Source organism: Mustela putorius, unplaced genomic scaffold, assembly GCF_011764305.1.
Source record: "Mustela putorius furo isolate JIRA1106 unplaced genomic scaffold, ASM1176430v1.1 tig00000127_pilon_pilon_pilon, whole genome shotgun sequence".
NCBI lineage: Eukaryota > Metazoa > Chordata > Mammalia > Carnivora > Mustelidae > Mustela > Mustela putorius.
In genome coordinates this window covers 16,837,597-16,849,375 of record NW_025421288.1, presented here as the reverse complement: position 1 = coordinate 16,849,375, position 11,779 = coordinate 16,837,597, and the positions used below count along the sequence as shown (strand labels likewise).

The 11,779-nt window shown below is 60.7% G+C and overlaps 1 protein-coding gene across 1 annotated transcript; it reads right to left on the bottom strand.

Moving 5' to 3' along the window:
- Positions 1-46: 46 nt before the first annotated feature.
- ANO9 (anoctamin 9) lies at positions 47-11,476 on the bottom strand. Its single transcript, XM_045067143.1, has 24 exons — positions 11,418-11,476; positions 10,579-10,653; positions 10,368-10,493; positions 10,020-10,165; positions 8,768-8,814; positions 8,586-8,644; positions 8,435-8,505; positions 8,125-8,259; positions 7,774-7,870; positions 7,576-7,636; positions 7,385-7,467; positions 7,196-7,300; positions 6,946-7,107; positions 6,817-6,853; positions 6,498-6,609; positions 3,281-3,338; positions 3,074-3,171; positions 2,820-2,959; positions 2,531-2,683; positions 1,633-1,780; positions 998-1,099; positions 831-924; positions 599-711; positions 47-492 (listed from the first exon to the last, which is right to left on the bottom strand). The coding sequence occupies exons 1-24, from the start codon at positions 11,427-11,429 to the stop codon at positions 465-467; spliced, it is 2,262 nt and encodes a 753-aa protein (XP_044923078.1). The 5' UTR covers positions 11,430-11,476; the 3' UTR covers positions 47-464.
- Between the last annotated feature and the right edge of the window lie 303 nt (positions 11,477-11,779).

Genomic DNA, 11,779 nt, shown 5'->3' with positions numbered 1-11,779 from the left:
TCCCATCTAGCCCCGAGGACAGACACAATCCACCAGTGGCCCAGAATCAACAGAAAAAGGGTTCATTTTACTCTAGAACGTTCTGTAGACAGAGGGGAGCCAGAGAGGTGGGGTCAGGGCCCCCTGGCCGGCCAGGAGGGTGGTGGGGCAGGACCTGAGTCCCACAAGTCAGAGGGAGGCTCAGAAAACAGGGCAGGTTTCCCTGTGTTGTGGCCTTTGAGAGACACACCCCCACCCCAGTTCTGTGGGTGGCAGGGGTCAGTTCGAGCTCAAGACAGGGCTGTCCCAAGTCTGAAGTCCTACCAGACGGATCCAGCCTGCTGCTCACACACACACTGGCCCTCCAAGACCCCACATAGACACAGACTTGCCCACGTGGACACCGGCCTCCCGGGACCCTGACATATGGCGGGAGCGGGGCGGCAGCAGGAGGCACTGGCATCTCCCAACGGGCTCTGGCTCTCCTACACTTCTGTGCTCCTGGGGCTGGAGCTGCAGGCAGGAAGGACATATTGGGGGTCGGGGCCAAGGCCCTCCCTCCAGCTCCCCCCTCCCCCGCACCCCAGCCTGCCTCCCTCCGTCGGATCTGCTTCCGCACCGCATTTTCTCCCGGAGCATCTGGTACTTCTCCTCCAGGACCTTGTTCTTTACGGACTGAGGGACATCAGGCACGAACCAGGCCGCAATGAGCTTGATGCACAAGGCCACGTGCTGGGGGAGCAGGGCACAAGGGCTGGCTGGAGAGGTCAGGACCCACCTAGCAGGGGCTTCGGGGTGTGGCTAGAGAGAGCTGCCCCGCCCCCCGCCCCCCTTCCCTGGGGCTGGCCCACCTCAAAGAGGATCAGGAAGACCAGACGGATGGCCAGGAGGACCCAGAACTGCTCCGATAGGCTGTAGTCCTGAGCATTGCGGTAGTCCCGGTACCTGGGGTGGGGAAGTCACGGAGGTCAGGGGCCCGGAGATCTGAGGATGCCCGTGGTGGAGGGGGGATCCAAACCTGCACTGGGTCACATTCTCCGAGCCTTCTGTCTGGATGGGGTCCTGGAAGTCCTTGGTGTAGAACACAGACAGGCTGTGGTTGACGTAGCCTGTGAGGCAGCTGGGGGAAGGGAGAGCAGGGGCCGGTGAGGGCCGCGGTGTGGCCCCTTCAGGCTCCCAGGGTGGTGCGTAGCACAGAAGCAAGAAGGCCAGGAAGGGAAGGGGCTCAGGGTGCCCGCGCCGGCCTTCCCCACAGGGGTTTCAGGGAGCCGTCCAGGGGAGAGGCCTGGAAACCCGTCCGCAGCTACAGCTGACCGTTGGAGGGCTGGAGGCGCCAGGTAAGGAAACTCTTCCGTCCTCTCCTGGGGAGCAGCCCCAAGGGTCTGCCTTTGGGAGGGAGTCACTCTGGTGGGGTCTGCTCAGGAAACTGCTGGTTCTGGGACCTTCCTCCCGCCACCGGGGTCCCCCCACCCCAGCGGTCTGCAGGCTGGTGTAGGGGGCAGGGCCACCCCCACACTCCGACTCGTGACTACCGCAGACCCTCCTGGCAGCATCAAGCCCTTCCCCCGGGGTCCCCCAGGGCTGAGCTGCAGTTTTCCAGGGGTTTTCCCAGGGGTCTCCAGACAGTCTGAGGCTCCCCCAGAGCCCCCTTACTCGACAGCAGGCTGGGCCCCCGTTCGGCACGGGCCGTAGTGGTACTTGTACACCACTCGGGGGATGAACTCGGACGTGAAGGCGATGACCATCCCGTTGGCGATGACAGCCAGCACGCCGATGGTCTCCAGCACCTGCAGCCAGGTCCCTGGGCCACACGAGCCGGGTGAGGCATCTGGCCGGTCAAGCCCTGACCCACCGGCACCAGCCGCCTCACCTCCAGCCCCCTGCCCAGGCTGCTCGGGGGGAGCCTCGGTGCTTGGGGGGACCTGCTCACCTCTGCCTGTGCCATTGCTCATGGCCGCCGTCGGCAGCCTCTGCAGAAGCAGACGCAGACCAGGAGGGGCTCAGGTCTCCCCTGACCCCCATCTTCTGCCTAAAGCCCTCAGCTGCCCCCAAGCTTGCTCCACTCCGGGGTCAGAACCCCTTAACCTGGGACTAAGACTGGGGCCTCCCTCCTACTCCCACTTATCTCTCCCTCTGCCCATAGCCAGCACCCCACCCCTCTGCCCTTCCCTGACACCTGGCCATCTAAGAGAGGACAGTCTGGGTGACAGAGGCCACATCATCGTCCTGCTCTCAGTCCCTGCCCCCAGCTGCTGGACCCCTCCCTCCTCCAGCTCCCTGCTCTCAGAGCCCAGCTCTTCTGCCTGGGCCCCAAGGGGCCGCCGTTCGTTCAGCCGGCTCCCGCAAGGTGCACGCCAGCTCCTCTTTGGAGCACAGCCCCCTCAGGCCGACTCCCAGCCTAGAGAAGGGCTGGGGGCTGTCTGGGGAGTGAGGGGGCTTGTCTCGGAGAGATCATTTCAAGGGAACCAGCATGATCTGGTCCCAGCAGCCCTCGCCGCCCCATCCCCAGCCAGAGGGCCTGTGCCCCTCGACACCCAGTCGGGCCCCTGACCGATGTCTTTGGCCTTGCGGGGCACCAGGCGCCGCTGCAGCCTGACCATCTTGATGGCATCCAGGCGGATCTCCACGAGGTTGCTGAAGAGCGCGAGCAGCGGGGCGAGCGGGAAGGCGGCCACGAAGATGGTGGTGAAGCCGTACTGGATCACTGGGGGGTGAGGCTGGCGGTCACTGTGCTCTCGGGGCACGCCCCGCACCCGACTGCCCGCCCCCGCCCACCAGGCCCCCAGGACCTGCCCCGCAACTGGCTGCTGATGGGCCCGAGCCCCAGCCACCCTGCGTACTCATCTCCATGAACTCATCGAAGAGGCTGAAGGTGCCAACTGGGTTCAGGAGGTAGTTGCGCCGCAGGCCCCTGAGCTCGGGCTCCCTGGACGCACGGCCCAGCCTGAACCGCGTGAGGCGCCACTTGTGGGCCAGCCACCTAAGGGGCGATGAGAAAGAGTGGGGAACAGGGCGGGGAGCTGCGGGTGGACGGCCTGCGCGCGTGAGGGCTCCCGGGGGTGAGGCACCGGGACAGCCCTGGGGAGGTCCTCACGGGCTCAGGTACTCCACACAGTTGCTGAGTGTCTGCTTCAGGCCCATGATGATGGCCATCTGCAGGAACAGGTCCATCATGCAGCCACTGAGATGGCACTGTGGGGGCAGGGCTGGCGGTCAGGCGCGGGAGGCAGGGCTGCGGGACAGGGTGGCTTGTGGGGAGGAAGGAGCGCGGCAAAACGGCCAGGTGTCCAGGGAGACTGACCTCCTCCAGCTTCCACAGCCCCGCGAGGCGCACAGACTTCCCGGGGTGACCGTTGATCCTAGGAAGGATGGTTAGGCTGGAGGAGGGGCATGGGACCGGCTTCAGACTGGGTGAGTGGAGCAGAAGAGAAGGGGAGCGGGGCAGTAGAGGGACCAGGGGAGGGAAGGGAAGCGTGCCTCACTGCGGGCACAGAGGCTGCGTCCTGGAAGCTCTGCCCATACCCAGACGCGCCCCTGCACAGGCACTCACACAAGGGCACAGGTGAAAGCCAGCTGTCCACAGGCTCAGACAGGTTCCAGACAAGGCCTGTCGGGAGTGGCCTTAGTTTCTCCCCACTGAAACTATGCACTTAGTTTAAAATCACCTGCTTTCCATTACATGATAAAAAATACAAACTATATTAAACCAGAAGTCAGGCTTGTGGTCGATGGTCGGGAAGACAGGCTCACTTCTAGGGGCTTGGACCACTGCAGAGTCAGATTGCAGGGTTGGGCCAGGGGGCCCCGGGATCCCGCACTGTCCCTTCCCCAGCTGAGCTCCCACCGACAGTGACAAGTGTCCTTCTGTCTCCAGGCAAGAGTCGAGGGACTGACAGAGCAAGAGGTCCTCACTGGAGAGATGTGGCCCAAAGCAAAGCCACTGGCACACGCCTTTCTCAATTACGGACAAGTGACATCTAGGGAAAGTCTTTAACACCAAAATCAGAGACCAAGTAAAGAAAGTGCATGATTCTACCCCCCACCCAAAAAAAAGAGCATAAAAGGAGCTTGGAAGAAACAGAAGTGATACCAGAATAAAAGTTAAAAATGAGGCAAGATCCTCAGAGAAGACAAGCCGTGGCGTCCCGGTGCCACGAAGCGGATGCCGTGGAGGAACCATGCCAAGTGGCCCTGGAAGGAAAAGCATAGAAGCGTGACAGTCAAAGGGCTGGAAAACAGAGTCGAGAAAAACTCCCAGAATCTGGAACAAAAATGGGAGGGAAAAAAAGCAAAGAAATCTAGATGGTCAATGCAGAAGGTCCGGTCTGCAAACAGAATTCTAGAAAGGGGAGCAGAGGAAACCGAAGACACTAGCTGGGTGAGAATCGCTCGGAACTGAGGGACCCAAGGCTCCAGGCCCAGCAAGTGCTGGGAGTTTCTTTCCACGTCACTGATACTGAGTCCACACGGCAGGCCCGCCACAGGCACTAACTCAGCGACATCAAGCCCCTGTGCCCTCTGCGGCAGAGACAGGGAGCAAACATGCGCATGGGGCCAGAGGGGACTTGGGGAGCCTGGGGGACCCGGGTTCTGGGCTGGACGGTGGAGCTGCCAGTGGAGGAGGGAGACTGAGGACAAGCCTGTGGGCACGGTAAGGTTGGGGTGCCCACAGGGCATCTGAGGGGAGCTGAGAGGCAGCTGGACCTGGGAGTCTGGACTCCAGGGAGAGGTCTGCAGACAGGGGTGCGGGCCTCACTGGTGGGTCTAGATGGTGTTGGAGACGGCGCCTGCAGTCCTGGAAACAGATAGCAGCGCATTGCGACATTTAGAGGTCGGGAGAAGAAGAGAAGCCGGCGTCTGGGGAGGCTTGAGCAGGATCCAGGAGGGGGAAAGGAAGAGCAGGGAGCACGGGCCGTGGGGCGTGGTGGGGAGAACATTCCTTGAAAGGAATGGGACAGGATGCCCGTGTGGAGGTGGAGAGAATCCCGAACCAAGATAGGTGCTGAGGAGGCAGAGGGAGAGAACTGCTCCAGCAAGCCCAGGGGAAAAGACCCACCCAGACACCCCGCTGAGGCGCTTCAGAGGACGGCCTCCCTGAGATTAGAGTCGGAAGACATCTCCCTCCAGCACGGGCTCCATCAGGCCCTCCGTAAGAGCAGCCACTTCCCTCCGTACCCCTCCTCAGGAAGCGCCTGGAAAACCGGGGGTCTCCTGCACGGTGGAGAGCCAAAGGCTCCCAGGACGCACAGGTGTGCACAGCCCCAAGGGGAGGGGCGGTCACCTAGAGGGCGTCTCCAAGGACAGCCGGGGTCTGGGGACTGCCTCATGCCTTTGATCATGCTTGGAGAACTTGGGCTTTTTAAAGGTTCCGCTGGAGTTTAAAATTCATTGGCAATATGCGTATGTCTTTTGCAATTTAAGCAAATACACAGAAAGAACAAATGGAGCAATTATTTTCTTCAGAACCAAATTCAATGTGTTAAACCAAAAAAATGTTCTTTTCACTTCTAAGACAGAGCAGGGTAAGTCCCTGTGAGCAGCTTTACAAGGCCCAGCGTCGGAAATCAGCCAGATGTCTATCAACTGAATGGATAAATCCCAGCGAGTCCCGCAACCAAGGCTCATGCTGTGGTTTTTTAAAAATGAGGACTTGAGGGCGCCTGGGTGGCTCAGTGGGTTAAGCCGCTGCCTTCAGCTCAGGTCATGATCTCAGGGTCCTGGGATCGAGTCCCGCATCGGGCTCTCTGCTCAGCAGGAAGCCTGCTTCCCTCTCTCTCTCTCTGCCTGCCTGCCTCTCCATCTACTTGTGATTTCTCTCTGTCAAATAAATAAATAAAATCTTTAAAAAAAAAAAAATAAAAAAAAAATAAAAAAATAAAAATAAAAATAAAAATGAGGACTTGGGCACCTGGGGGACTCAGTCACTAAGCGTCTGCCTTTGGCTCAGGTCATGGTCCCAGGATCCTGGGATCGAGCCCCATGTTGAGCCCTGCTTTGGGCTCCCTGCTCAGCGGGAAGCCTGCTTCTTCCCTCTCCTGCTCCCCCTGCTTGTGTTTCCTCTCTCTGTGTGTCTCTCTATGTCAAATAAAGAAATAAAATCTCAAAAAAAAAAAAAAAAGAAAGAAAGAAAGAAAGAAAACGAAGCCTCACCCCCATGCATATGTGGGCCCTGCCCATAGTACGTTTCAGCACCATGAGAGGATAAAATTATGTTCAGGACAAAACCCTGTATGTCAACAGGTGTGTGTGTGTCCTTGGATGTGTGAAAAATTCTGGGAAGACCCAGACAGCGGTTATGGGGTCACCATATGGGGTCACAGCTGTTATGGGACCATAACAGCGGTTATGGGGTCACCTCCGGGGACGGGGAGTAGAGAGTTGGCGTCCTGTGGGATCCCCACACGTGTTTATACTGGGTGTCTGCTTGCTCCGAGCATGAGTTTGAGAATGAAGGCGAGCAGGTGTCCCCACGTTAAAGGGAGCACTAGACCGCGCGAGGTGGAGGGAGGCCGCCTCACCTGCCCAGGATGAAGGCGACGTAGACGAGGGACGAGAAGTGAGCGAAGAACTGGAGCGTGAAGAACTTGATTGTGAACTTGCTCTCGCGCTCGGAGAAGGTCCTGGGCTGCTCTAGAATGAGACGTGGGCTGTCCCTCACCCATCCCTGACCTGTCCCTCTCCTGACAACTCAGGGACACCTGCAACCCTCACCTGTCTGCCGGGTGGGAGAGGCAGTAGAGCAGCAGGAAGGGCTCCCTCCCCTGTCTGGAGATCCAGGACGCCAGCCCTGAACCCTCCTGTCCCTTTATGCCCACCCCCCCAGGTCCTTCCTCTCACCAAAGTCACAAAGCTTGAGGGCCACATACTTGTTGATCTGCAGGACAACCAGAAAACAGAAAACAGAGGGCTTACTTTGGGCCTCAGGGGAGGCCCTCCCCCACACCCCCTCTATCCCCACCCAGTCACCTTGGTCATGATGAGGATGACTACATAATGGACCAGGGCACCGGTCACCACCACGGCTGTGGTCACCTGCTCTTCTTGGAAGAGCAAGGCGGAGTTGAAGAGGGCAGCAGCCAGCACACGGTAGACCACCAGGAGGTGGGCCATGCCGATCATGAGGCAGATCTGTGGAGGGCCAGCCAGGACAGGGTTCCTCAGGACGGCTGTCCCCTGGCCCTGGTCTCCAGCCCCACTCGGGGTTCTCGGGGAGTACCATGAACAGAGACAGGACGAGGATGACCAAGCTTCTCAGGTAGGAGTGCTGGTGTGGCCGCAGCTCGTAATCAGGGCAGTTAATGAACTCAAGCGCCATTTCCTCCTGCGGAGGGCATGGACACACCTCAGAGGCGGGGACACCTGCACCCCGCGGGAGACAGGCCCCTGGATCACCCCGCCGCCTCACCTGGTCCTCGTCCCACCCATACAGGTCCCAGTGCAAGACCACTCGGGCGCGCTGCCGCTTCCAGATCTCCAGGAACACCGTGGCTGCAGACGGGACCAAGAGGTGACACCACGTGTTCCTGCGGCTGGCGTCATGGGCGCAAGGGGCAGGATGGCCCCGGAGCCCAGGCTGCCCCCCAAGCGCCGACTCACCCCACAGAGCCATAAAGATAGCAAAGACCACGGTGCCCTCGTTGTCGAAGAGGTGCGTGAGCTGCGGAGAGGGGCGCACCTATCGCGGCCGGCCCTGCCCCGAGCAGGGAAGGGGGAGCCCAGCTCTGCAGGGGCAGACCCTCAGCTTCCCCTCCTCCAGGAAGACAGGCTGCAGCCGAGCCCCCGGGGGCGGCAAACCTTGGCAAAGGTGCAGGTGTCCGAGAGCTGCTGGTACCTACGGCTGTGGTCGCCCCGAGGGCACAGGAGGACGTCGTGGGCCTCACAGATCTCCTTGCTGAGGGGCCAAGGACCGGGCTGGGGGCGGCTCTCCCCAGACCGCCCCGCCCCCGCCCGCTCCGGCGACACCAGGCCGCCCCCGTCGCCCCCGGCCACGCCCCGGCCGCCCGGGCCACGCCCTCGTCCGCCCCGGCCTCGCCCCGCCCGCTCGGGCCGCTCTGACCACACCCGCCCGCCCCGGCCACGCCCCGGCCACGCCCTCGTCCGCCCCCGCCGGCTCGGGCCACGCCCCTGCCACGCCCCCATCCCCACCTGATCTGGCTGGCATTGAACAGCGAGAAGCCGCTCAGGAAGACGATGAGGCCCACCAGCGCAGCGGGCACCAGCATGTAGGTGTACCAGCCGAGCCAGGCGAAGTACAGGGCCACCTTCTCGCCGAAGTAGTCCCTGGGGGCACAGCTGCCCCGTCAGGGCCAGCCCCACCCGGGTGCCTCGCCGGCCAGTGCCCACTTGGGGTGTGCCACGGGTGGGGGCGAGGGGTGCACAGCATCTGTGTGTCTGGCCGAGGAGCACAGACACATCTGTTTGCAGCGGGCGCGGGCGATTTGGGGGGCATTTTCACCTGATGTCATCAATGGGCTGGCAGCGGACCATGTTTCTCCACTGGGCCCAATTCTTCAGGCCTTCCTCCCCCTGAGCACCACGGACAGACAGTGAGATCTTCCCGTCCCTGTCCGGCCCTCCTGCCCTCTCCAGGCAGGGCCACCCCTCACCTTGTGCAGGGCGAATCTGGTCTCAAAGACACCACTCTTCACCAAATCCTCTAACGTGTCTGGTGGTCACAGGGAGTCGGGTCAGAGGGGAGCAGAGGTGAGGGGGAGCCCTGCCCTGCTCTCCCCATGTCAACACCCCTTCGGGGGGCCGCTGCACAGGCCACCTTCCATCCTGTCCTTACCACCAGCGGCCGTCTTGCTGTTTAGTACAAAGTTGACAATGCGGATTCTGGAACACAAGAGCTGGTTCAGGTTGACTCTGCCTGACCTGGGTGGACCCCACCTTCCATCTGGCCAGGTCCCAGGCCCCTCTGTGTCCTTGTGGAGCCCCCAGCCTGCCTGTCTTGACTGCCTGACCAGAGCCCAGAATCTAGGACTCACCAGGGAGCTCTTCCCCTGACTCCCTTGAGTCCTCCTGTGGCCCAGCTGCCCCATGACTCCATGATGGGGCTCGCTTGGGGGTAGGCCCTCCCCTCGCAGTGCTGGGTCCTGCACCATCCCCTCCCGGATACTAGGTCTAGACCCCCCCCACCTCCTATCCCACCCCCCACCTGGAGGCCCCAAACAGCCAGAACACACCCTAGGCCTTTAAATGAACAAGTCCTCACAGCCTGTGAGCCAGTTTGCCTATGGGGAGACGGAGGCTCAGACAGGCTGAGAACCTGCCCAAGCCCACAGAGCCAGGAAGTGCGACAGCCAGACATTTGGCTGCAAGGCTACAGTCCTCCAGAACGTCTTCCTGTGAGACACGGTCCCTCTAATGTCCCAGGGCACTCCCCCAGCCTGCTCCTCCAGCCCCCACCAAGGTGCCTCTACACCACCAACCGCTCGCACCTCCCAAAGACCAGCCAGTTCTGCATTCGCAGGAGCCCTCTGCCCCCATATCCGAATTCCAGGAGCGTTCTTGGCCAGTCTGCAACTGACCAGGCCCCAGCTTAGCTCAGAGGGGCCTGGGCAGAGGGGAGGCAGGTGACAGAGGAGGGATGGGGGGAGGGTGGGCGGGGCGGGGCAGGAAGCTAGACCATCAGTGGGGAGAAGGAGGTGCTTGGAGAGGAGAGGCGTGGGTGTGTGGGAGGCAGGGGACAGATGTCTGTGGAGGGACATTTGGTCTAGAGGGGGGAGGTCCGGACCCACATTCCAGGTCTTGGGGAGATGACAGGACAAAGCAAGGAGGGACAGCCAGGAGATCCTCCTGGCCTGTCCAAACCCTGCCCACCCTTCAGGGAACGTGGTCACATGCACCCTGCAGAACACTCCATGAAGCGAGAACTGTCTTTATCCCGTATCACAGACAGACATGGACACTGGGGCACAGAGCTCTGTCCCTGGGACCTCTGACCTAATACCGTGCCTGCAAGCCTGACTGGACCAGAAACACGGGGGGGGGGGGCGGTTAGCGGTCCTCCTGGCCCCAGTTCTTGCCCAGCCTCTCACCTGGTGGTGGCTGGGACAGAGGTGGGCCTAGTGGGCTGCACTCTGGCGGCAGGACCCTCGGGCTCCATGAGGAGAGTGTGGTACAGGTCAAAGATCCTGCCGTCTGCTCGGATCCCATAGAACACCTTCTCACGGTCCTCCAGCATCTGGGGTGGGAGCGAGCTCGGGGGCCTCCTCTCCACTTCGGAAGCACCCCCTTGGTGCACGGCCACTGGCCTGTCCCTTCTACTTCGGGCACAAGGCCACAGCCATTGTTCCCAGACCCCTCCCCAGGACACACCTGTCCCTTATGACCCCAGCGGCTCTGGCCCCCTGCTCCACACCAAGGCATGCCCTCCGCCAGCCCACCTTATAATGGAAGCCCTTTCTCTCGAGCTCCTCCAGGAAGTGCTGCTGCCGCTGGACCTGCCCGGCATTTCTCTGGGTGCAGCGGTCAGCCACAAGGACGTAATCCCACCACTCAGGGGCCTCAGTCTGGAGGACAAGTGGGGCTGGGGCTGGCACAGGGCACAGGCCAAGGGTGGGGCTGCGTCTGGCTGGGGCCCCGGGGGAGACTCACCTCCCCAGGCCCGATCTCCATCAGCGGGAAGCTGTCGCCTTCAGTCCCAGTCAGGATCCTGACTCTCTCCTCACCCTGGGGGCAGAGGGCAGAGGAGGGCAGGATGGGGCCAGCAGCCCAGCACCTCCGGGGCCAGTGCTCCAGCCCCAGGGGGGAAGCGCAAAGCTGGGGAGCAGCACCACAAGGGAACAATGGGTAGTTCCAGGTGGGGCTGGGGCTCGGTGCTAGGACACCGTGGAGGGCAACGGGCGGGGAGGCCCTGGGTGACTCCCACAAAGGTCTGTTTAGAAACATCAGCAAAGGGGCGCCTGGGTGGCTCAGTGGGTTCAAGCCTCTGCCTTCGGCTCAGGTCATGATCCCAGGGTCCTGGGATCGAGCCCCACATTGAGCTCTCTGATCAGCGGGGAGCCTGCTTCCCCCTGCCCCGGCCTGCCTCTCTACTTGTGATTTCTCTCTCTCTCTCTATCTCTCTCTATCTCTCTCTCTCTCTCTCTGTGTCAAATAAATAAATAAATCTTAAAAAAAAAAAAAGAAAGAAAGAAACATCAGCAAAGAGCTCTTGAAACCCTTGAGGAGAGACAAGCGGCAAACGGCCTCACCGAAGAGGAACGTGAGAGAGCAGGGCTGCAGGTCAGGGCCGGAGCCGCCACCTTCTGCCCTCGCGGCCACAGGCACGTCAGTGGCCTGACAGCGTCGAAGTCAACAGACTCCCCATCATGCACGAATTGGAGAAATCCTAGACCACCCGGCCCGGCCCATCCGGCCCCAAACACAAGGAAAAGGATACTCACAGGAGCTTATTTCATATAAAAATCATGCAAATAGTTGTCTTGACTTACTTCGCTAAGCATGACACTATCCTATGATCTCTGATATGAGGAAGTGGAGATGCAACATGGGGGCGAAGGGGGTAGGAGAAGAGTCAATGAAACAAGATGGGATTGGGAGGGAGACAAACCATAAGTGACTCTTAATCTCACAAAACAAACTGAGGGTTGCTGGGGGGAGGGGTTTGGGAGAAGGGGGTGGGGTTATGGACATTGGGGAGGGTATGTGCTTTGGTGAGTGCTGTGAAGTGTGTAAACTGGGAGATTCACAGACCTGTACCCCTGGGGGTAAAAATATATGTTTATAAAAAATAAAAAATTAAAGTATTAAAAAAATCATGCAAATAACCCTAATTCCCACCAGCACGTGGGTG